General features: G+C 38.8%; 1 protein-coding gene across 1 annotated transcript in view; it reads right to left on the bottom strand.

Moving 5' to 3' along the window:
* LOC127799396 (SAL1 phosphatase-like) overlaps window positions 1-27,263 on the bottom strand; it is an 85,280-nt gene that overhangs the window by 19,416 nt on the left and 38,601 nt on the right. The window contains exons 3-4 of the mRNA XM_052333397.1: window positions 14,992-15,065; window positions 14,397-14,602 (exon numbers count right to left, since the gene is read on the bottom strand). Coding sequence (XP_052189357.1) covers window positions 14,397-14,602; window positions 14,992-15,065 — 280 coding nt within the window. The remainder of the gene's footprint in view (window positions 1-14,396; window positions 14,603-14,991; window positions 15,066-27,263) is intronic.

Genomic DNA, 27,263 nt, shown 5'->3' with positions numbered 1-27,263 from the left:
ATTTGTTGGGCTGTCTGGGCTTCCAGTCAGCAGGCTTGCCATGTAAAACCTAGCAAGTATCTTTGGAATTGCCCGATTTTTTGCAATGGTCACAAAATGGGCTTTTTTTTTTTTTTGTCTCAGCCCAGATCTTGTGGGAGGCCCACGGGTTACAAGGGCTAAAGCTTCAAGCCCAGATGCGATTTTCTCCTTCAACATCACCTTCCTTCTACTTTCTTCATGCCGAATTTCGGAGAAAACCTCCCGAATGGAAGGCAATGGCCGGCAACCCAAGACTCGGCTCCTCACATCATCGAGCTCTTTGTTGAGCCCAGCCAAAAACTCGTACACTCTCTCGTTCTCCATTCTCTTCTTGAATCACACACTATCACTCGTGCACTCCCAAGATTCTTCACAACTGAGGTCTAGTTCCTGCCATAAACCCAGCATCTCCGTGTAGTATTCTGTCACCTCTCTTTCTCCTTGCTTTATCTGCCACAGCCGAGTCTTTATCTCGAAGATTTGAGAGGCATTCTCAGCGTCGGAGTAGGTTTCGTGAACAGCTTCCCACGCGTCTTTCGCTGTCGGCAAGATCATGTATGTTTTGCCGATTGCTGGTCGCATGGAGTTGATCAAGTAGGAGGTTATGAGGGAATTCTCAAAACGCCATTTCTGGAAGGCCACGATTTCCTTGGAAGGTGGCTGTTTGATCTCGCCAGTAAGGAAGCCTAGTTTGCCTTTGTCGTCAATGACCAGCTTGATGGATTGGGCCCATTCTCGGTAGTTCTTACCATTCAGCTTTTCTACGGTAAGATAAATTAAGGAATTTTCAAACCCGCTGGTCGAACCCATGGAGGGGATTATCTCTTATTCTCCCTCTTGAGTTACCGACTCGGTAGATTCATGGCTGGTGGCCATGGCTTGCTAGGGTTTTCAGAGTGACCTGTGCTCTGATACCATGAAGACGATGAGAATATGGAAATTGAATCAAACTTTTATTCAATTAGTTCAAATATCCTATACATACTCGGTCCCTATTTAACATGTACATAGAGAACAAATATGGAAACATAAAATTAAACCCAAATAATCAACCTAAACATTCTAAATATTGGATCTCATTATTGCCTCAATCTCAATCTCTTAGCACAATCTCCTCCAAATCCTCTTCAAATCATTCAGGATTTCAACACTTTCACTACTAACCTTACTTTGAATCTTCTGCTACAATCATGCTCTTCTTTGACCCTGTACAGCCATTTGTTCTACAATGCTTTTTTCCTTTTGGTAATTTTGTTAGTGTCCATGTTTTATTCTCCTTGAAAGAGTTCATCTCATCTTTCATGGCTTAACTCCCACTTAACTAAATCTTTCATCTGCATTGCTTCATCAAAGTACTCTGTTTCCCCGACATCAATCAAAAAAGTATAACGAAGGAGAGTACCATTGTGGAGATCTACTTATTATAGTTCTCTATTCTCAGGATTCTCCTAAACCCTTTTAGTCACATCTCTCCAAGATCTCTTCCAGCACAGCCTTTCACATTCTTTTGTTTATTTCCCTACATTGTCAAATTCTGCTCCAAGCTGATCCTTATACATCACATTTTCATTAAAAGTGACATTCATGTGCCTTATGATCTTCCTATTCTGATCATCCCAGAACCAATAACGAAAATTGTTAGAACCATAACCAATGAAGAAACACTTTCTAGCCTTAGGATCAAGCTTATCTCTATCATCAAAACTCACGTGCACATCTGAAACACAACCAAAGGTTCTAAGATGTGAAAAGTTTACCTTCTTCTCGATCCAAACCTCTTCAAGTATCTTGAAGTCCATCAGAACTAAAGGTCCTTGATTTATGAGGTAGATTGCTATGCTAACTACATTTGCCCAAAATGCTTTTGGCAATCCAAAATGTATTCTCAAGCTCCTTGCTCTCTTGTTCGAGGTTCTGTTCATCTGCTCAGCAACACCATTTTATTCTAGTGTTCCAAGAACTGTCTTGATCATTCTAATCCAGTTTTCCGAACAAAATAACTCAAAAATCTCAATTGTCATACTCCCTACTGTTCGACCTCATACACTTGATCTTCAGAACAATTTGATTCTCAACTTTAGCCTTCCACCTTTTAAAAGTACCAAACACATCAGATTTATTTTTTAAAAAATAAACCGATACCTTCCTAGTGGAATCATTAATGAATGTGACATCATAGCATGAGCCTCCAAGGGAATTCACAGGGGTTGGCGCCCATACATTTGTATGCACCAATTCCAGCTTTTCTGCCTTTGATATCCTTCCGGCCTTTGAGAAACTAACTCTTTTCTGCTTCCCATAGATGCAGTCTTCACATTGACCGACATCAACAAACTTTAGGTTTGGCAATTTCCCCTTTGATGCTAACAGCTTCAGTTCTTTGGTGCCACAACGTCGAATCACCATAGTTAGTCACTGCTAGTGTCCTTACTTTCTGTAGTCAAGTACAGAGTTCCCACCTTACTGCCGCATGCCACAACCATATTTCCTTTTGTTATCTTCCATGATTTACTTCCGAATATTGTTGTGTATCCATCATCGTCTATTTGACTCATGGAGATTGGATTCCTCTTGAGGTGTGGAATATATCTAACATTCTGCAATTTCCATTGCATTCTGTGGGCAGTCTTTATGTGAACTTCACCTTGAAGCGAGAGCTTCACAATTGAAAGAAGAAGAACAAGAGATGAAAATACCTCAAGAGATGTTATTGAAAAAAATGAATGAATAATATGACAGTCCACCATCCTTATATACAACAAGCTAATAAAGCTGTCTAACCGCCTAACAAACCATTACAACAGTTATAACTGTTAAAATACATTCGTACTAGATTAGGGTTTGTAATGTAAGAGTGGTGTCATGTTTTATTTCCTGTATTAGTTCTTCTAGGAGGGAATGTTTCTAGAAGGCTGACCGGGTTTTGTTTTAACTACCATTTAGGGGTAGTCGGTGAAGAGGTTTCTCTTGCCTCTATAACTTATAAATAGGGGCCAAGAGGTAGGCTTTTAGTAGAGCTTTCAGTTGTGTTTTACAATCTATTTTGTGCGAATATGTGCTGTGTGAAAGAGGGGATATCTTTCAAGTTTACAACTCTGTATAGTTTTCAAGTTTATGAACTGTGAGAGAGTTGGGTTTGTGGCACATGTAATTGTGTATTGTTATTCAAAGATAGTGGAGAAAGCCAAGGGCAAAGCCAATTTGGATGTAGGTCTCATTCGAGACTGAACCAGGATAGTTTTCTGTTATTGATTATTTTCTTGTTAGGTTTTTGTTCTATTGTTGTGTTGCGGAACAGAGAAATTGCCAGGGAGTGTTTTGGGTGATTTTGTGATCATAGTGAGAGGTGAGATCTAGGCTAACAATAACAAAAATAATCAGCTGCAACTAAGAGCACAATTGCAGCCCGCTACCGACAGCTTATATCCTTCACATTCCCCCTCAACTCAAGCTACATAGATGAGGATGAAATAGATTCTACAGTACTTGTAGGAGGCAGATTTTCTGTTATAATAGCAGAAGGATCAGTGTTAGTGTTAGACATAGGTGACACCCAGCTTGGTACATAAAAACACAAATCTGTCCTTGGATTACCCTTTTGTAAAAATGTCAGCCACTTGATGAAGTGTAGGCACATACCGAATGTCAACATCTCAATTTTCAACCTTTTCTCACAAAATGCACACTCATCTCAATGTGCTTTGTTTTAGAATGAAAAACAGGATTCTCAGCCATACTTTTAGCTGCTAGATTATCACACCAAAGAACTAGAGTTTGAGTACAAGGATAGCCTAACTCTAATAGCAATGATATTAGCCACAAAATCTCGGTCACACCTTGGTCAACTGCCCTATATTCTGCTTCACCTACTGACTTGGCAACTACTGACTGTTTTTCTGGAACCCCAAATTAACATATTGAAGCCAAAGAATACACATAGCCCACTGGTTGATCTCCTGGTCACCTTACACCTTGCATGATCAGCATCAGTGTAGACGGTTAAAGACAGATTCATAGGAGATGGAGTGAATACTAGACTAAGATTAACAATCCCTTTAAGATACCACAACAATCTTTTACAAGCCAGCCAATGTTGTTGTTAGAAAACCGCGACCGTGCAGCCTTTGATCCCGTCTGTTTCCGATCCACAGAGACGCAAGTGCAAACTCCTCTAAGTCAGTCCACACGATCGGTCATTTCCATGATGTCCCAATTTGTGCTAGCAACTTGGACGGTTTTTGAGAGAGAACACGAAAATTTTCTTCTTCTTTCTAAGTGTTTAGAAGCAGCATATTTATAGAGCACAAAACCCTAATCCTGCCATAACAAAACCCTAAACGTTTTAGGGCCGGACCCTAATCATATTAGGGCCAGTTCTCTCCTTTAATTGTGAATTGGGCTCGATCCAACTGTGTGACCCCTTAAGTCCACCATTAGACTAGATGTAGGACCAACTCTATTGGGCTACTTTAGGGCCCAACTTATTGATTTAATTTAAACACATCCCATGGACTTCTTAATTAAACTCTTTAATTAATAGTTTTAGAATTAATTAAATTAATTCTAAAATTGCTACATATCATGGTTAACGCCTAGCAACATGCCATGAATACCTAGTCAATGGTGAAATATACGTGGACCTTTTCAATTGCAATTACCATGAAGTAAAATCCTTTCATCAGTCAATGTCCCGATTGAATTTAGAGTATGGTTTTATGTCGAACCCTAACTATTCAATAATTATGTATCTATTCTAAATTTATGACTTGTTAGGTGAAATCAAAACACCTTTTGATTTCTACCTCACCTTGGCCAATGATTTCTACAGTCATGAAATTATTGGACTGCATAGGACATCCTCTTATTTAGACGATAAGTGATGAATCCTTTATTGACATTCATAAGCCTTTATATGTGATAGGCCATGCCTGGCGATAGTTTCTTAATGATTCCTTTAGAATCCAAATAACACCAAGGCGTAACTAGTTAAATATAAGACTACCATGATATCTTAAGTTTAAGGACCAGTCTGCACAATTGCAAAACAAGAATTCCAATTCGACATTGAACAATAACCATTGGGAATTCTGTAGTGGGTCAATTCAGTGTACTTATTTTTCTAATAAGTACCTACATATATGCACTAGTGTCCTCACACCAATGTCCATGAAACAAGATGTTCTCCTGATTGAGCATGCATCATATGTGCTAGTCTATCCGAGTTATTAGTGTTCATTCCTAATAACTCTATGACTAGAAACATTTAAGATCAAGACTTATAAGGAATATGTTTTATGATCGTCATCTCTATGCACGACCATATTCCATGAGCCTATTTGATCTATGGACTTTGTCAAGTATATATTGCAATAAATAATGATGACAATCATTAATGACAAATAAAACATAATGCCTTTGAAATAACAATTGATTGAATAAAAAAGAATCACAATGAAAAGTACGATCATTTACATAAACTATAATTGGCTTGTGGGGCATATCACCAACAGTTGTTGCTTAGGAGAAGAGAGAAATTGACTTAACTTGTTGACTATAAAAGCTATATATGGCCGAGTGTAGGTTAGGTACTGAAGAGAACCAACAATAGTTTTGTAAAAAGATGGATTCAAAAATATCTCACCCTCATCTATCAAGGATATACCTGAAGTCATAAATGTGTCACATGGTTTACAATCTTGCATCAATGCCTTTTTCAACAAATCCAGTGTGTATTTAGACTGTGCAAGATATATACCAGTAGAATTTTGATATGCTTCAAACCCTAGGAAATAATTAATCGACCCTAGAGTTTTGAGAGCAAAATGTGTGTCTAGATCATGTATGCACCCTTGTAGAGCTAAAGAATATGAACCAGTTATAAAAATGTCAACAACATACACCAAAACAAATAGCACATACTTAGAGGTTCTCTTAATGAAAAGTGAAGCATTAGAAACTGCCTTCTTGAAACCCCAATCTTGTAAGGCTGATTTCAACTTTGTGTACCAGGCTCTAGGAGCTTGTTTAAGTCCATAAAGAGACTTTTTCAATCTACATGTATGTGTGGGAAATTCTGGATTAACAAATCCTTCCGGTTGAGTCATAAAAACTGCTTCATTTAGATCACCATTTAAGAAAGCATTATTTACATCAACTTGTTGAATGTCCCAACCAAAAGAGACAGCTAAGGAGAATAAAACCCTGATGGTAGGAGTCTTTATAACAAGCCTAAATATCTTAGCATAATAAATTCTAAGATTTTGAAGAAAACCCTTAGCTACTAGCCGAGCCTTATGCTTAAGAATGGAGCCATCAGGATTGTATTTAAGTCGAAATACCCACTTGCAATCAATCAAATTCATTTAAGAAGAAAATGGAACCAAGTCCCATATTTTATTTCTTTGGAGCGTTGAATACTCATCATTCATAGCACTAACCCATTTAGAGTCTAAGAAAGCCTCTTGAACAGAATTGGGTTCAGAAGAACTTACTAAGGCATGAGGTGAAGAAACAACCAAATGTTTTGACTTAGATCTGGTACAACAACATAACATATCCAGCCTTTATCCCACTATGTGGGGTTGGCTACATGAATTCTAGACTTCCATGTATTTCTATCTTTTGTCGTATCTTCATTGAGATCCATACACTTTATATCAAACTTTAATGTCTCCCTCAAAGTCTTCTTAGGTCTGCCTCTACCTCTTTTTTTGATTAATTGTTTCATTTCATCAACTCTCCTCACAGGAATGTCTCTTGGTCTCCTTCTCACATGACCAAACCATCTCAGTCTAGTCTCTCTCATCTTCTCCTCTATTGGCACTACTCCTATCTTATTACGAATAACTTCATTTCTAATTTTATCTTTTCTTGTATGACCGCACATCCATCTTAACATCCTCATCTCCGCTACACTCGTCTTTTGCTGATGTTGGTATTTGACTGCCCAACATTCTGAGCCGTACAACAAAACTGGTCTTATAGTTGTCCTATAGAATTTTTCTTTCAATTTTAATGGGATTTTATCATCACATAACACCCCCGATGCATTTCTCCATTTTAGCCAACCTACCTTAATTCTATGTGTAACATCCTCGTGAATTTCTCCATCTTTTTGAATCACTGATCCCAAATATCGAAAATGGCCTTTTCTTTGTCAGATTTGGTCTTCCTATTTTATTATAACATCCACCACTCTTGCATTCTTACTAAATTTACATTCCATATATTCTGTTTTCTTTCTACTTAATTTAAATCCCTTAGATTCTAAATTGTTTCTCCATAACTCAAGCTTAGTGTTCACTCCTTCTTTTGTTTCATCCACCAACACTATGTCGTCTGCAAATAGCATACACCATGACACATCTGTCTGAATATCTTTAGTGAGTTCATCCATTACTAAAGCAAATAAGTATGGACTTAGTGCAGAACCTTGATGCAATCCTATTGTAATTTTAAACGGTTCAGTATCCCCTCCGCATGTTCTGACTCTTGTCTCTGCACCATGATACATGTCCTTAAGGGCTTGTATATAGGCTATTCAGACTCCTTTCTTCTCTAAAACCCTCCATAATACTTCTTTAGGGACCCTATCATAGGCCTTTTCTAGATCTATAAACACCATATGTAGGTCCTTCTGATGATCCCGATACCTTTCCATTAGGCGCCTCAGTAGGTATATAGCTTCCATTGTTGACCTACCGAGCATGAAACCAAACTGATTTTCTGAGACCTCTGTTTCTTTTCTGAGCCTCTGCTCTATTACTCTCTCCCAGAGTTTCATGGTATGGCTCATTAACTTAATTCTTCTGTAATTTTCACAGTTTTAAACATCTCCTTTGTTCTTATATATAGGGACCAAAGTACTCTTCCTCCACTCATCTGGCATCTTTTTTTATTTAAGAATCGCGTTAAATAATTTCGTTAGCCAGGAGATACCCTCTTCTCCCATGCATTTCCATGCTTCTATTGGTATATTATCCGGTCCCACCGCCTTATGATTTTTCATCTTTTTTAATGCTTGCCTTATTTCATTTGGACTTATGCGTCGATAAAATGTATAGCTCACGTTCCCTTCGGAGTTACTAAGATGTCCCAACCTAACTCTTGTGTCGCCATCATCATTGAATAATTTTGTGAAATACTCCTTCCACCTCTCCTTAATCGCTCCCTCATTCACTAATACATTTTGATTTTCATCTTTTATGCATTTCACTTTATTTAAATCCCTTGCTTTTCTTTCTCTTACTTTAGCTAATTTATATATATCCCTTTCTCCATCTTTCGTATCAAGTCGTTTATATAGATTCTCGTATGTTTTTAACCTTGCTTCACTAATAACTTTTTTTGCTGCCTTTTTTTATTCTTTATAATTTTTTTGATTTTCTTCATTGTTGCACTGATATACAGCCTTATAGCAATTTTTCTTATTTTTAATTTTCAATTGCACTTCTTCATTCCACCACCAAGACTCCTTAAGGTTAGGGGCTCTACCATTTGTCTCTCCAAGCACTACCTTTGCTGTGTTTCTCAGAGCATTAGCCATTTCTCTCCACATTTGGTTTGTCTGTCCTTCTCCATTCCATTCTCTTCTACCCCTTAATTTTTCTTTGAAGATTAGTTGTTTCTCCCCTTTTAAATCCCACCACCTGATTCTTGGATTTTGTTTTATGTGATTTTTTCTCTTCCAATTTCTTACTTGGACGTCAAGTACTAGAAGTCTATGTTGAGTAGTCAAACACTCTCCTGGTATCACCTTACAATCCCTACAACATACCCGGTCCTCTTGTCTCATGAGGAAGTAATCTATTTGGGTGCTTGATGTGATATTTTTATATGCGATTAAGTGTTCGTCCCGTTTTTTGAACCTAATATTGGTTATGATGAGCCCATATGCCATTGCAAAATCTAGAATAGACTTACCCTCATTATTAATTTCCCCGAATCCATACTCTCCATGTACCTCTCTATAGCCGTTTCCGTCTCTACCCACGTGACCATTTAAGTCACCTCCTATAATCATTTTCTCTCCTCTTGGTATCATTTGTATGAGTCTCTCTAGGTCCTCCCAGAATTTTGGTTTTATCTCCTCACCTAACCCCGCCTGTCGTGCATATGTACTAAAGATATTCATAGTCATTCTTCCTAGAATAACCTTCACCATAATAATCCTATCCCCTATTCTCTTTACATCCACTACCTCATCTACTAAGCTTTATCCATAATGATCTCCACTCTATTTTTTGCTCGATCATTTCTGTGTACCATATTTTATATCCATTTTCTGACAAAGTTTTTGCTTTTTTCCCTACCCATCTCGTCTCTTGAAGGCACATAATATTAATCTTTCTCCTAATCATCACATCTACCACTTCCATAGCTTTGCCTGTTAATGTTCCTATGTTCCATGACCCAATCCTTAATCTATGATTTTGTTTTCGGCTTTGACTTTGAATTTGATTTTGTTTTCGGTTTTGGTTTTGATTTTGATTTTGTTTTTGGTTTTGATTTTGATTGTGATTTTGATGTTGGACTAACTTCTTTACCCACATCCGTCCAAGCAAATGCGGGAACCCTTGCTCATTTGTCACTACATCCGGGCGCCGATGCAGCGGCCCTAGCTCACTTGACACTACACGCGGAGAGATGATCATGGTAAAGGAAGCAACTTATTAGTGCAATTAGGTATTGAACAATCAACAGTTGTATTTCGAGGAGAGCCAACATGTGAAGAATCATTAGGAGTTAAGAAAGAGGACTGTGCTACTCGAGAGTTGGAAGAACTGCTAGGAAAGGACTAAATAGAACGAAGAACAAAAGTGACTGACCAGAGGATTTTAACTGAGGGGAGTGAGTGGATGAGTTAGGAAACAATTGAGGAAAGGGAAATTCATCGGCATTAAATTGAACATGTCTTGACACATATACCCTTCTCAAAGGATGCAAGCACTAATATCCAGCTTGAACATGGCTATAACCAATAAACACACATTTGGTAGAATGAAATTGAAACTTATGCTTGTTATAAGGTCGAAGAAAAGGAAAATAAGCACATCCAAAATGTTGCAATTGCATGTAATTAGGTTGTTTGTTAAAAAGAGTCTCGAATGGAGACTTAAACTGTAGAGTCGATGTTGGTAAGAGATTTATGATGTAGACAACAGTTTTAAATGCTTCTACCCAGAACTTTAAGGGCATGTGAGCATGAGCTAACAAGGTAAGACCCATTTCAGCTATATATCCATGTTTTCGTTCTGCTACACCATTCTGTTGATGTGTATGAGGGCAAGTGAATCGAGGTTGAATACCACAAGAGGTAAGATAAGGTAAAAAGGCCTTAAATTCACCACCATTGTCAGTTTGAAAGGCCTTGACTTTAGATTGGTATTGCAGTTCGGCAAATGTATGAAAGGTTCTGAAAACAGCTAAGGCATTAGATTTTTGTTTCAACGGATATAACCATGTATATCTAGTGCAAGCATCGACAAAGACTATGTAACACTTATACCCCCTTAGTAGAGAGAACTAGAGCAGGACCTCACAAATCTGAATAGACTAATACTAAGGGAGCATTTGTAGTAATTTGACAATTTGCAAAGGGAAGTTGATGCATTTTTCCTATTTTACAAGAATCACAAAATGATAGATGCAAATTTGAACAAGGAACACTAATTTTATTCAATATCAACTGAAGTACACGAGATGAAGGATGTCCTAACTTGGCAAGCCACTGTTAACCAATTTTATTAACATTTGAAGATACATGAAAGGAAGACAAAGAGGACAAATCTTGTCCTTTACATTTATTTGAAGAGATAACATTTGTAGAACTATTACTAGCAGTTGGTGTTCCTGACTCAACGGAGAAAACAACTCTAGAATCAACATGACCAAATGCTGGAGTGAGCTGATAAAGACCGTCTTTAAGAATCCCTCGAAGTAGCACTTGTCTTGATCTCTTGTCCTTAAGAAAGCAAGAATCAGAGAGAAACTCAATAATTAAATTGTGATCTTTAGTAAGCTGAGAAACACTAATAAGATTCTTTTTCATGTTAGGAACATGAAGAACATTAGGTAAAGAAATGAAAGATTTAGGAGTAGTTTTGAGTATACAATTGACTAAGGCAAATGTTAGAAATAAAAAGTTTTTTACCGTTGCCAACTGCAACCTTGTCACTACCATTGTAAGGAGAGTGGAGAGAAAGATTGCTAAGGTTAGAAGTAATGTGGTTGGTGGCTCCAGAGTCTACAATCCAAGAAGGTTCATTGTGATAAGATGATGTAGAAGAAAATTGAGAAGTTTATGAGGGTTGAGGCAAATAGCCATAGTAAGTTCTTGGATCAGACCCTAGCTCAATCAAGTAGGCTTCATTAGAACCTATGGGATGAGCTATAAATGATTGTGAACCAAATTGCGGCACACCTCCTCCTCTACCAAATTGTGAACCCCCAAAATTCTGCCTGAAAATCTACCACGTCCTCGTCCTCCTCTAGAATTACCTCCTCTACTCAATCCATTCTCATTTTTAGACTAATAAGAGGCTAAATTTACATTTACAAATTCAAGACCAGAAATAGAAGAGTTAGACCTATCATTGGCAGCAAGCCTTTGTTCATGCATCAGTAACAAGTATTGAACCTTTTCTAAGTTGATTTCATCCATTTGATATGTAACAATACTCACAATTGTCTCATAATCACTGTCCAATCTGTGTAATATGGCCATTAGTAACTCTTTTGTCATTTAAAAGTTCTCCAATTGCAACTAAGGCATGTCCTATTGTCTTGATTTTCAGCATATAGTCATTTATCGACAAGTCATTCTTTCTTATAGATCTAAGCTATTGTTTTGATTGAAAAGATTTGGCAACAGTTTGTTGTGAATAAAGATTTTCGAGAACACTCCAAACTTCAGCAGACGTTTCACAATGAATAATTTGTGCCAAAACTTCTTTATCAATAGTAGAAAGCAATTAGCCTAAAAGTAATTGATCTGACTTTATCCAGTTTAGATATTCAAGATTTACAACCTGAGCCTCATGATTGGAATTTCCTAGATCGTTGATGTACTTCAATAGTGCTATAGACTTGTTGATGTATGGCAACAAGTCAAATGCTCTGATCGTGGCCAATATCTGAGCTTTCCAGAACAAATAATTGTCGAATCGAGTTTGATTGGAACATAGTTAAAGGATTTTGCTACCGCAGTAAAGTCGGATTGAGATGCCAATGATAACATAGAAGAGGAGTTAGGTAATGAGGAGGAGGACGAACTGAAATCACGATTTGAAGCCATTGACGCTAGTCGTTAGGCTCTAATACCATGAAGCGAGAGCTTCACAATTGAAAGAAGAAAAACAAGAGATGAAAAACACCTCGAGAGATGTTATTGAAAAAATGAATGAATAATATGACAGTCCACCATCGTGAGAACTAACTGATCCTTATATACAACAAGTTAATAAAGCTGCCTAACTGCCTAACTAACCATTACAACAATTATAACAAAAATAATCAGCTATAACCAAGAGCACAATTGCAACCTGCTACCGACAGCTTATATCCTTCACACACCCTTCCCCTCACCAAAGGTTCATTATCTGCAAGATAGACCTTTCTGACTTCCCAACAACATAGTTATGTAATAACTCTTTGCATGGAGTAGAGTGAAATGACGCACCTAAGTCCAAAATCCAAGATTCAATAGGATTGTCCACATAGCAAATTAGGACATTAGCAATTTATTCAGAGGTTATATTTGCTGACTCATCATCCTAGTGCTGGTTCTTCTTTTTCTTCTTCAATGCCTTACACTGACTCGTGAAGTGGCCTTTCTTATCGCGATTATAGCAAGTGATATCTTAGCGATTCTTAGACTGACCCTATCCTTTTGACTTTAATACTCCATGGCCTTGATTCTAACCTCGTTGATGGCCCCTTCCTCTGCTTTCGATAATTTAAGCATAACCCAAAGCTTTAGTTGACTCTCTTCTGCGAATGTCCTCACCAAGAATCAAATCTCAAACATCATCTAGCTTCAACTTGGTACTCCCTGATGAATTGCTCACTATAATCATCGTTGCTAACCAACTTTCTGGTAGGGACAATAATAGAATTAGTGCTATGACTTCATCATTTAACGTGATCATCACTGAACTCAATTGAGTTGTAATCATGTTGAACTCGTTGATGTGATCTATAACTGATGCACCTTCTCCCATCCTCAGATTGAATAATCGATGCATCAAATAAACCTTGTTCAAGGTGGATGGTTTCTCATACATGTTTGATAATGCCTTCATCGAATATGTTGTGGTCTTCTCATTGGCGATGTTGAACGCCACGTTCTAAGCTAATGTTAACTGAATCACATCTAGTGCCCGGTGATCTAACGAGATCCAATCCTCTAGTTTCATCCCCTCTGGCTTCTTCCCAAGAAGGGTTGGTGTAGCTTCTTCTAGTATAGATAATCTTCAATCTACATCTTCCAAAACCTGAAATATTTGTCATCAAATTTGTCGATCTTGACTTGCCCTTCTTCTGATGCCATCGCTCCCAGTGTTCTTTGCCAACCGAAGCTCTAATACCAGTTGTTTGGAAATGAACCAAGTGATAAAGAAAACTTGGAACAAAATCACACACACAAGATTGAATTTACATGGTTCAATAAAGAATGACTATGTCCGCGACCACACTAGGTGTTTTTTCACTATTTGAGAATGTTACAATTACAAGAATTATACCCACCTATTTGTATATGAAGACTATGGAAAAAATAAAACTCCCAATTCAAGCATATTCAAGTTTTGAGCCCGTATTGGCTCTGCGTAGGTGTCATAAATCAAATCAGGCCCCACATCTCCGACATAATCGAGATGTAATTTTATTAAATATATATCATTAAAGTTATTATCTTAAATGAAAACAAATTAAAAATAATTATACAATTTTTAATATCATTATTTTATATTTGTAATTTTTTTCATCAATTTAGCCCAAAAAATCATCAAATATACACATATATATGTAAAGTATAAACACTCTCCAATGAAGTTATAACTTGTAAGTGCTAAAATAAAAATCAATGAAAATGCAAAAATGAAATAAACTATTGTGTCAAAACAAAATGAGTATGCATACCTACAAAGCGGTTGAACTAGACCTGATTACCCATTTAACTTTCGGTTCGTGGCTAAAATAATCAGTTTTTAATGAAGCCAATTTTAATTATTGACTTGAACCGGTTGGCAACCTAGACCTTAGTTGAACCGGTTTGTCTAGTCTGGTACTAATAAGATTGGACAATATAAGTAAAAATGCCTCATGATCAATGGACTAGTAATGTCAGAAAGAATAATTATGATATTCAAGCTTACCCTTTGGTACCATCTATGGGATCCAAAACCCAATGCTGACCATGAGGTCCTCCTTCAGATTTGCCACTATCAATGGCAGCAAGAACATCTTCTGCAGATAAAGGAGATGAAGAGTATGTTCCATCTGTGGCGAAAGTGCCATTCACAAGCTTTGTAATGCGTTGCAATGTTTCTTGAGCTTCTTCCTTTCGAAGATCTCTTGAATCCTAGAGAGATGAAAAGATATTTAGATTCATTAGATGAGAAAATGAGGAGGTTGATGTCTCAGCAAATTGCACATATCTTCCCTGATGTAGGACAGAATAGTAAATTTTAGGAATTGGTATTGTTTTTTTTTTATTTCTTATTTTAGTTTGTTTCCTAATTTCTTTTAATATCTTTTCGTTTCCTTTAGTTAGTAGAATCCTAATTAATCCATGTTAGGGTAGATTTTATCAATTAATTGTCTATAAATATTTATTTGGATTGTAATTGAAGGTAGCTTTTGATTATTGACATTGATTAATGAAATCAATTTGAGTAAACGAGTTTACTCGTGTTTTGTTTTGGGTACTGCATCATTCACAACTGAAATAAAAACAAGTAAAACATGTACCTCCTCTGCCACTAATGAGAATGACTTGGAAGAAAGTTCCCTTTCTAGGACAATGCTCACCACAGCTTGTGAGCCTGAGGTCACAAATAAGTAAATATCACAAAGAGGTAAGTCTATTTTTATTAACAGAATTGCTGGGAAAAAAAAAAAGAGTGGCAATATTGTTATATGTGAGAATCTGACAGCTAATTGTAGTTTATATCACTACTACTGTGTCTGCGGCAACAAGTAAAACAATAAAAAACAGCACGCCCCACTCTATGCATCTACATGGGCAGGATAAACAACTATAGTGGAAATCAATAATGTAGGTATCTACCAAAGTCCCATCTCAAAACCACCCTTAGATGGTTATCAATATTTGTAGTTCGACATCAAATACATCCAAGGAGAATCAAACTGTCTTCCTGATTTTGTATACAGTAAATATTTCACAGGGCAAACTGATGAAGGATTTTGGACAACAATGCATAAGCCCAAACATACAAAAGATTCTTACACCCCCAAGAGAAAAATATTTTATCAAATATGATAAGTCTTCTCAACCCTCTCTTATTACCTAATGTCTCCTCTTTCTCCATTGTATCAAATGGATCACTTGGTTAGCCCCCTCTTTTCCAAAGTCTGGCCAAAAAAACCCCATCCTACTGCCGTATGAAAAAAGCAGGACAGGTTCAAAAGCACCAAGAATTTCTAGTGACTAAATCTCAATTGTAAACCAAGTTAGATTGAGCCCGTACTAACAAAAAAATGCAAACAATTGTTAAAGAATTACAATATTTGGGATCAAGGAAGGAATCTAATATTGAAGCTTCATCCAATGACGTTTGACAACAAAATGATGTGGATTGTGTTACAGTAGCTAGTTGATTAGTATAAATAATGGTGTAACTGGGCTACTAGAATGTAAATGACCGTTAAGCATAGCTGGGGAAATGTTCCAGCATGCGGAAAACGCGTGAAGCGCACTTAAGCGCAGGCCAAAGCCACTTGTAAGAGCACATGGGCGCGGCCCAATTGCTTTTGGCACCCAAACTAGCTTGATCAGTATATATAACTGATCAAGAGCGCCTAAAGGGATATGTTGAATGAATTTGGAAATCAGTTTCCCTCCATCTCTTCTCTCAATTTGCTCTAATTCTCTCTCTATTCTGATCTCTCTCTCTCTCTCTCCCAATTACTTCTCCTAATACTGTTCTCGATTCCTCGAGACTCCACTGTAAATCTAACAAATTAGTATCAGAGCAAGCTCCTGCCTGATTGTACGAGATGAGCGAATCAATGGCGGATGTAACTAGGATGCGTCAGATGGAGATGCAACTTCAACAAGTAACGACGACAGTATCCGAGATGCAAGGAAGGGTAGAAACGGTGGAAGAAAGAATAGGATCGGTAGTGGATAGGAAATTAGAGGCTCTAGCCGATCAACTCAGGGGGGATATGTGCCTGCAAATCCGTGAGGAATTACAAGAAGTTCGAGATCAAGGAAATTTGATGCGGGATCAATTGCAGCAATTTGTGATGATGTTCACAAATCAACCACAGGTAAGGATTTCCCTTGATTTTTCATCGAGGGAACGAACAGAGCCAATTCTACAGGGAATTGGTATCCCACACTGTAATGCAAGAATAATTGAATCGAAAGGAGAGCCAACGGTAGGCGATGAACCGGTAACTGAGAGGAGACGAGGATTTCCAATGCCTAAATTGGAACTTCCAATCTTCGAGGGTACTCAGCCGCGATGGTGGTTGAGAAGATGTGAGAAATTGTTCGAAATCCACCGAGTACCTAAGAACCAGAGAGTGGCCCTGGCGGTAGCATATCTTCATGATGAAGGAGATGTGTGGTTCCAAGGGTGGTCTAAGGTAAGAGAGAACTATAATTGGGATGATTTCACCAGAGACCTTAATGAAAGATTCGGGGAACGAGGCCGGTTGGATGTAGTGCAGGAGTTTAATTGTTTGAGGCAGGAAGGTTCAATAATGGACTATCAAGCAAAATTCGAGGAACTCAAGTTCCTGATGCTTAACCGGAACCCGGCCTTATTGAAGATTATTTTGTATTGAGTTTCATAGGAAGACTAAATGAGGAGCTACGATCAGCAGTACCAGTGCTCTGACCAAGGACGGTCCTAGAAGCAGTGGAGGGGGCTTATCTACAGGAAATGAAGTTTGACGCTTTGCTAAGGAAATAGAAGGGACATATTAGAGGAGCACAAGGAGGGATGATATACCAAAGAGGAAGGCCATCGGGAAGAGAGATAATGAGGACGGGGCCTAACGTCAAGTATCCCACATTACCTACACCCCCTCTGAATACGCAGAGCAGAGACAAGATGATGGAACAAAGGAGGTTGGTGGGACTGTGTTTCAGGTGTGGTGAAAAGTACACACTGGGGCATCAGTGTAGGAAACAACTTCTGTTATTGGATAGAGAAGAAGAAGGGGACGGAACAGAAAAGCTGGTAGTGACAGAAGAAGAGGAGGAAGAAGGTAGTGGAGCCATATCATTACACGCCATAAAGGGGTGGCTAACAACAAAGTTATTAAGGTGGAAGGGAAGGTGCATGATAGTTCTCTCATGGTGTTAATCGATAGTGGAAGTACCCATAGTTTCATTGATGAAACCACGTCTAAAAGGATGGGGTGCCCAACAGCTAGAACACAACCATTAGCAGTCACGGTAGCTAATGGGGATAGGGCAATCAACAAATCAGCTTGCATGCGATTTTGCTGGGAGATGCAAGGGAAAGAATTCCAAGCTTATCTCAGACTACTCAGGTTGGGGGGCTACCATATTGTATTGGGGGTGGACTGGATGTGAGAGGTTAGTCCCATTAGTTTTGACTTCAATAATATGGAAGTAACGTTGGAAAGGAAAGGGAAGAGAGTGGTTCTACAAGGCCATATGGAGGTAGGGGCATGCAAACTGATGAAGGGCAAGAAGTTGCAAAGGATGCTTAGAAAGAAATGGGCACAGGTGGCTCATTTATTTTCCATTGAGTCCAGTGATCAGCGAGAAGAGAATTCTCATACAGGAAGCCCAGAATCACCACGACAGGTACACAAACTGACCCTTTTAGATTCACTGCTGAATGAATATCAGGATCTCTTCGTAGAACATAAGGCCTTACCTCCTAAACGCTCACTGGACCACACTATACCTCTCCTACCCCAAGCTGAACCTATTAACATCCATTCTTACCAGTACCCACCTAAACTCAAATCGGAAATCGAGAAAATGGTCAAAGAATGTTAGACCAATCCATTGTTCGTCCAAGCCACAGCCCTTTCGCTTCCCCTATCCTATTAGTCAAAAAGAAAGATCGTACTTGGTGCTTTTGTGTTGATTATAGACAGTTTAATGCCATTACCATTAAGGACAAATTTCTTATTCCCATCATTGATGACCTACTTGATGAACTTAAACATGCAACCATATTCACAAAATTGGACTTAAGGGCAGGATACCATCAAATTAGAGTTCATCCTAAGGACATCTTCAAGACAGCCTTCAAAACACATCATGGGCATTTTGAGTTTACAATCATGCCATTTGGCCTCACAAATGCCCCAACTACATTCCACTATTAGGAACCGGACAACCGTGTAGCTTCGATTCTGCCTTCTTTGATCCGTAGAGTTGCAAGCGCAAACTCCTCCAAGTCGGTCCACACGATCGAGCCTTTTCCACGACGCCTCGAGTAGTGCTAGCAAACCCAAAGCGCCTACAAGAGAGATCCGAATTTCCCTTTTTTCCTTCTTTTTTTTTTCAGCTTCTTAAGTGGCCTTTTATAGAGTAACCCTAATTATGCCTTTGAAAAAAAAAAAAAAACCCTAAACAATTTAGGTCTGGCCCATAATCATATTGGGTCGTATCTCTCTTTTAAATTATGGAACGGGCTCGACCTAAGTGTGTAACCCCTTAGGTCCACCATTGGGCTAGATGTAGGCCAACTCTATTGGGCTATATGAAGGCCCAACTCATTAGATTAATTAAACTATTTAATTAAACTCTTTAATTAATAGTTTTAGAATTAATCAAATTAATTCTAAAACCCTACATATCATGGTTAACGTCTAGCAACATGCCATGAATACCTAGCCAACGATGAAAAAAACACGGACCTTTTCAATTGCAAATACCGTGCAGTAAAATCCTTTCATCAATCTATGTCCCGATTAAATTTAGGGTATGGTTTTATGACGAAACCCTAATCATTCAATAACTATGTATCCATTCCAGATTTATGACTTGATAGGTGAAATCAAAACACCTTTTGATTTCCACCTCACCTTGGCCAAAGATTTCCTCAGTCATGAAATCATCGGAATACACAGGACATCTTCTCATCTTATCGATAAGTGATGAATTCTATTTCGACATCCACAAACCTTCATATGTGATAAGGTTACACCCAGTGATAATTTGTTAATGACTCCATTGGAATCCAAAAAAGAACCAAAGCGTAACCAGTCAAATATAAAACTACCGTGATGTCTCAAGTCTAAGGACCAATCTGCACTATTACAACACAGAAATTTCAATTCGACAATAAACAATTACCATTAGGAATTCTATAGCGGGTCAGTTCAGTGTACTTATTCTTGTAATAAGCACCCACATATATGCACTAGTGTCCACACACCAATGTCTATAAAACAAGACATTCTCCTAATTGAGCATGCATCATATATGCTAGTCTATCCGAGTTATTAGTGTCCAATCCTAATAACTCTATGACTAGGAACATTTAAGATCAAGGCTTATGAGAAATATGTTTCATGATCGTCATCTCTATGCACAACCATATTCCATAAGCCTATTTGATCTATGGACTTTGTCAAGAATGGAAATAATAAAGACAACTATCAATAACAAATAAAACATAATGCCTTACAATAATAATTGATTGAAGATAAAGAGTCACAATGAAAAAAAATATGATCAATTACATGTAAATATAATTGGCTTATGGGGCATAACTCTAACATCCACGCCCTCATGAACCAAATTTTTGAACCCCGCCTCAGAAAATTTGTGCTGTTTTTTTTTATGACATGCTAGTCTACAACCCTTCTTATGATCAACACCTTATCCATCTTAGGGCTACATTTGAGATCCTGCAATTTAATCAGCTATGTATCAAGCGGTCAAAATGTACCTTTGCACAACAAGTAGAATATCTTGGGCATGTTATTTTAGGGGCTAGCGTGGGGACTGACCCCAAGAAGATAGAAGTTGTTATGGCTTAGCCTAAATCTGCTAACATCCGGGCCTTAAGGGGCTTCTTCGGGCTTACTGGCTACTACTGGAAATTTGTGAAGAACTATGGCACCATAACCAAGCTTTTGACAGAAATGCTTAAAAAAAATGGATTCCAATGGAATACCAAGGCAGAAAAAGCATTCGAGCAATTAAAAGCAACCTTGGGTAGTGTGCCTACATTAGGCCTTCCTGACTTTGATAAGCCCTTCACTTTGGAAACAGGTGCGAGCAAAACTGGCACAAGAGCGGTATTGACTCAAGAAGGAAGACCTTTAGCCTTTCTCAGCCAAGCTTTAGCCCCAAGACATCAAGGCCTTAGCATCTACAAGAAAGAACTGATGGTAGTACTAATGGCTGTGGACAGGTGGCGCCATTATCTAGAAGAAGGAAAGTTTGTAATCAAAACAGACCATGAAAGTTTAAAATTCATCCTACAATAGAGGCTACACAACCAACTACAGAAAAAATGTATGTTTAAACTCAAGGGCTTATACTATGTGATCCAATTCAGGAAAGGAAAAGAGAATGTTGCAACAGATGCTTTATCTTGCTGCCATGAGGAAGGAATGGTTGTAGCTATCTCTACAATAGTGCCCAATTGGCTTCAAGAAATTACTGACAACTACCACAAGGATGGATGGGCCAAAGATCTCCTAGAGCAGTTAACCGTTAATGCTGCCAGCAAAGTAGGGTACTCGCTTACCAATGGAGTAATAAGATACAAAGGAAGAATGGTGATCGACGATTGTAAGGAATTGAAGGACAGAATAATTCATGCGTTGCATGGATCTCCCATAGGAAGGCACTCCGGTATCCAAAACACATACCACAAAGTCAGACAGTTATTCTTTTGGCCACAACAAAGGAAGTACGGATGGGAATATGTCTTGAGTTGTGAGGTATGTCGAAGATGCAAGCATGAAACAGTGGCTCACCCCGGCCTACTTCAGCCTCTAGAAATTCTTGATCGTGCTTGGACTAATGTCACTATGGACTTTATCAAGGGCCTATGAAAATCGGAAGGGAAGGATTGTATATTGGTAATAGTCGATAGGTTCACCAAATTTAGCCACTTCATAGGCCTAACTCATCCGTTTATAGCATAGGAAGTGGCTAGAACCTACTTGGATAATGTGGTCAAGCTACACGACATCCCAAGGTCAATTGTCCCTGATCGAGACAAAATATTTACTAGCCTTTTTTAGAAGGAACTTACGAAGAGCCTAGGAACCAAACTCTTAATGTCTACAGCATACCATCCAGAAACGGATGGCCAAATTGAACGCGTTAACTAGTGCCTGGAAGGGTACCTAAGATGCTTAAGTTTTGTGCAACCAAGGGGATGGCATAAGTGGTTAGCAATGGCGCAGTGGTGGTACAATTCGAGCTTTCACAGTTTAATCAAGATGACACCGTTCGAGGCCCTTTATGGTTACAAACCAGATTTACTTCCTGCCCTAGGAAGTCACACAACGATCACAACGGTTGAAGCTTACCTCCAACAGAGGCAAGAAGTGTTAAGAATGATAAAAGCAAAATTGGCCAAGGCGAGAAACCAGATGAAACAACAAGCAGATCGATAGAGGAGTGAACGAGAATTTTCGGTGGGAGATAAAGTATACTTAAAGCTCAATCAGCAACATTACAAAGCATTGACCAAACAAACCATTTCGAAGTTGAACCCCAAGTTTTATGGTCCGTTCAAGATTGTGGAGAAGATTGGAGCAATGGCTTATCGACTGGAGCTACCTGTAGATGCAAGGATACACCCGGTCTTTCACATCTCTCTTCTAAAGAAAGCCGTGGGCAGCCAAAGCTCTACCCCAAACTTACCTCCTATGGTGGGAGAAGCACCTCTAGACGCAATGCCAATTGCCATTGTGGACAAACGAGTGACACACCACAATGGCATTCCTATGATCCAAGTGTTGGTGCAATGGTCCTCCCTTCATTCTGACAACAACACTTGGAAGTACTTGCCAGAACTCCTGCAACAATTTCCCAACATGGCAAGCTTACTACATATTTCCTGCGGAGAAGAAATATTTTAAGGGGCCAGGACTGTTACAGTAGCTAGCTAATTAGTATAAATAATGGTGTAATTGGGCTACTAGAATGTAAATGACCGTTAAGCATAGCTGGGGAAATGTCCTAGCATGCGGAAAACGCGTGAAGTGCACTTAAGCGCAAGCCGAAGACACTTGTAAGTGCACATGGGCGCGGCCCAACTACTTTTGGCGCCCAAACTAGCTTGATCAGTATATATAACTACTCAAGAGCGCCTAAAGGGATATGTTGAATGAATTTGGAAATCAGTTTCCCTCCATCTCTTCTCTCAATTCGCTCTAATTCTCTCTCTATTCTAATCTCTCTCTCTCTCTCTCTCTCTCCCAATTACTTCTCCTAATACCGTTCTCGATTCCTCGAGACTCCACTATCAAATTTGAGAATCTGATAGATTGTTATGGTACTTTTTTAACAAATTTAAGATAGAAGATAACACAACTTCATCAAGCAACAATGATATTCTTTGATCAAGCAGATTCTTTTGGCAATAATATTACTATATAACAAAACCTCTTTTGACAAAGCATCACATGATTATAAATTCAGTGTTATTAAAGGTTTGGCACCTTGAATGCTCCCAAGCAGGCGCAGATTAGCAAGGCGCGCTTAGGCCCACCAGGCTCTCAAGTGCAATCTTAGGCTTAGGCATGCTTGGCTTTTTTTAACTGTTTTTAGGGTTTATATTTATTATTTATTACTTTATTTAATTTTTTATTATTTAAGATTTATATTTATTGCTGTAACTTTTTTAAAAATTAACCTAATGAGAAAAGAAAACTTTGAGATTCCAATTCCAATTATTACTAAATAAACAATAAATCAAAAGAAAAAAAACAACATACGAGCCTGTCACATGCTAAGGGTAGCTAATGTAATTTTTTCTTTTCTTTCTGTTATATTTCTATTATAGAGAATTGTCTAGTAGCTAAAGGTGGTTACATTTATGTTATATTGCACATGGGTGCATGTGGATGGTTGTGAGGCTATATATAGTGTCGCGGCCTGAGGATGGGATTCAGTAATGAATTACTTGAATCATTCCCTCTGAATTCTCTCTCCCTCCCTCCCTCTCTCTCAATTTCTCTTCTAGCAATTTCCATTAATTAAAAAAAATTACCTCTCGAACCCTCTTCCAGATCCAGTGCTTTGACAATTGGTATCACATTAGAGCCCAACGATTCCCAGCCAATCAACTCAAACATTCTGGTGAGCAACAGATTCCGAGTAATCGGAATTTTGGGCAGTGTCGAACAGAAGCATACACCAATTAGGATCAGTGAGTTGGAAATCACCTGAGCAAAGATGATTGACTACCTCCGTCAACTTTTCTAGCAAGTTGGGTAACAAGCAAACCCAATGATGGCAAACCTAGGGACATAAGCCTCGATGGTGGATCAAGCGGTGTGAGAAATTGTTTGGAATCCACCAAGTGGCAGAGAATCAAATGGTGGCCCTGGCATCTACATATCTCAATGATGTTGGGGATGTGTGGTTACAAGGGTGGTCCAAAGTGAGAACTATAATTGGGATGAATTTGCCAAAGGGTTGTGCGAGAGGTTCAACAAGAGAGGCATGATGGATATAGTAGAAGGGTTCAATCGCCTAAGACAAGAGGGAACAATGATGGAATATCAGATGAAATTTGAGGAGCTAAAAACCCTGATGCTGAGCAGAAACCCTTACATGACAGAGGAGTACTTTGTGTCCAGTTTTGTGGGGGGATTGAGTGATGAATTGAGATCAGCTGTGAAGGTGCTTAAACCAAAAATAGTGCAGGAGGTAGCAGAGGGAGCCTCTCTACAAGAGTTGACGTTTGAAGCATTGATGAAGAAACAAAGGGGGGAAGAATAGAGGAGGACTGCAAGGAGTGATGCAATATGGGGGAAAACTAACCGAGAGGGAACCCCTGAAAATCGTAGCTGAGGTCAGGTATCAAGTATTGCCACCGATAGCCCAAAATGTACAGGTTAGGGACAAGCTTATAGAACAGAGGAGGGAAGCAGGGTTGTGCTTCAAATGCGGGAATAAATATTCCCTAGGGCATCAGTGTAGAAAATAGTTGTTGCTATTAGAAGAAGAAGAGGGAGGAAGGCCTAACATTGATAGAAGATTTGGGGGAAGAGGATAATGGAGCAATCTCTTTGCATGCCATTAAAGGAATGGCTAGTAGTAAAATAATTAAAGTGGAAGGGAGAGTACAAGAAGGCACCCTAATGGTATTGATCTATAGTAGGAGTACCCAGAGTTTTATTAATGAGAGTACTGCCAAAAGAATGAAGTATCCACTAGCCAACACGCAACCACTTTCAATGACTGCAGCTAACAGGAATAGGGTGATGAGGAAGTCAGCTTGCTTGGGATTTTGCATGTTTGAAGCTAATTTGAGATTATTGAAGTTGGGTGGACGTCACATAGTTTTGGGGGTAGATTGGATAAAGGGGGTGAGTCCAACCAATTTTGATGTTAATAAAATGGAAGTGTCCCCAGAAAAAGAAGGAAGAAGGATGATTCTCCAAGGGAATATGCAGATAGGGACCTGCAAACTAATAAAAGGGAAGAAGTTGCATCAATTGTTCCGAAAGAAAATGTCCCAAGTGGAACAGTTCTTTTCAATTGAGGCCAAGAAGGAATGGGAGAACAAGGGGAAAACAAACAGGAACAACTCAAAATCTAGCCACAATCAACCACAAGCTACATGGCAGGTATCTGATTTGACTTTGCTTGATTTATTATTAGTTGAATATCAAAACCTATTTGTAGAACCTAAGTCTCTTCCACCCGAGAGACCTTTAGACCATTCTATACGTACCCCTCCAACCAAACACTAAACCTGTCAATATCAAGTCCTATAGATACCCTCCTAAATTGAAAACAGAGATTGAAAGATTGGTTAGGGACATGCTTTCCCAATCAATTATCAAGCCAAGCCATAGCCCTTTCGCTTCTCCTATCCTCTTGGTAAAAAAAAAAGATGGAACATGGCGTTTTTGTGTTGATTATAGACAATTAAATACCATTACCATCAAAGAAAAATTTCCAATACCTATTATTGAAGACCTGCTTGATGAGCTCAAACATGCCTCCATTTTTTCTAAACTAAACTTACGATCAGGCTACCATCAGATAAAAATGAACCCATCTAACATCCCAAAAACTGCTTTCAAGACACACTATGGCCATTATGAATTCACTATCATGCCTTTTGGCCTTATTAACGCCCCTGCTACATTTCAAGCACTTATGAACCAAATTTTTGAACCCTATCTCAGAAAATTTGTCCTAGTTTTCTTTGATGAAATTTTGATATACAGTTCTTCCTTTGACCAACACCTGGAGCACCTTAGGACTATTTTTAAGGTCTTGCAATTCAACCGGTTATATCTCAAAAGGTCTAAAAGGTCAAAGCGTGCCTTTTCATAGACTCAAATTAAATACCTGGGACATGTTATATCTAGGGGAGAAGTGGGAACTGACCCTAAGAAGATTGATGCCATTACAGCCTGGCCTAAGCCCACCAACATCAAAGCACTAAGGGGGTTCCTGGGACTTATAGGGTACTATAGGAAGTTTGTGAAAAACTATGGGTTGATTAGTAAACCATTAACTGACCAACTAAAGAAGTATGGATTCAAATGGGATGAAAGGGTTAAGAAAGCATTTGAGCAACTCAAGAGGGCCATGAGTGAGGTACCAGTGCTGGGGCCGCCAGATTTCAGCAAGCCTTTTACACTAGAAACTAATGCCAGTGGGGCGGGCATAGGGGCATTCCTATCTCAGGAAGGTAGGCCTTTAGCCTTACTTAACTAGGCCTTGAGCCCTAGGCACCAAGGGCTCAGCATCTATGACAAGGAACTACTAGCAGTTTTAATGGTAGTGGAGAAGTGGAGGCACTACTTAAAAGGGGGGAAGGTTCATTATTAAAATTGACCATGAGAGCCTCAAATTTCTTTTACAATAGAAGCTACATTCTCATCTATAGAAAAAAGGCATGGCAAAATTAATGGGGTTGGATTACGTGATACAGTTTAGGAGGGGAAAGGAGAATGTGGTTGTGGATGCCTTATCTCGTTGCTATGAAGGAAATGAGTAGCTGCTATTACCTCAGTGGTACCTGATTAGTTTCAAGAGGGAACTGAGAGTTATCAACAAGGGTTATGGGTAAAAGAGTTACTAGAGTAGCTAAGTGTTAATGGAAATTGCAAATTGGGCTATGTTTTGTCAAATGAGTTGATTAGGTACAAGGGCATATTAGTGATTGGGGAGAGTGTGGCATTAAAGAACGAGATCCTACAGACACTCCATAGCTTCCCATTGGGAGGACACTCAGGGGCTACTACTACCATTAAACATACTAGAACAAGCATGGGAGCAAATCTCCATGGACTTCGTGGAAGGATTACCTAAGTTGGAGGAGAAGGATGTAATTCTTGTGGTGGTGGACAGGTCAACCAAGTTTATCCATTTCATGAGCTTAGCACATCCCTTCACGGCCTCAAAAGTAGCTAGAGGGTTGTTAGATTCGGTTGTTAAGTTACACGGACTGCCTCTATCCATTGTTTCAAATAGGGATAAGATCTTCACTAGTAACTTTTGGAAAGAATTATTCAAGAGTTTGGAGGTGAAATTGTATATGTCTACAGCATATCACCCAGAAACGGATGGACAAACGGAAAGAGTAAATTAATGTTTGGAGTCTTACCTATGGTGTGTTTGTTGTACCAAACCAAAGAGTTGGAACTTGGAACAAATGGCTACCCTAGCCTAATAGTGGTACAACACCAACTTCCACAGTTCATTGAAGAGGACCCCATTTGAAGCTTTGTTAGGTTACAAGCCCCCTATACTACCTGTTGTTATGTAGTACTTGAGCATGGAGATAGCAGTAGATCAGTACTTACAGTAGAGGCAGGAGGCTTTGTAGATGACTAAAAGGGAA

The sequence above is a fragment of the Diospyros lotus genome, chromosome 4, assembly GCF_014633365.1.
Source record: "Diospyros lotus cultivar Yz01 chromosome 4, ASM1463336v1, whole genome shotgun sequence".
NCBI lineage: Eukaryota > Viridiplantae > Streptophyta > Magnoliopsida > Ericales > Ebenaceae > Diospyros > Diospyros lotus.
This window is presented reverse-complemented; position numbering and strand designations above follow the sequence as displayed.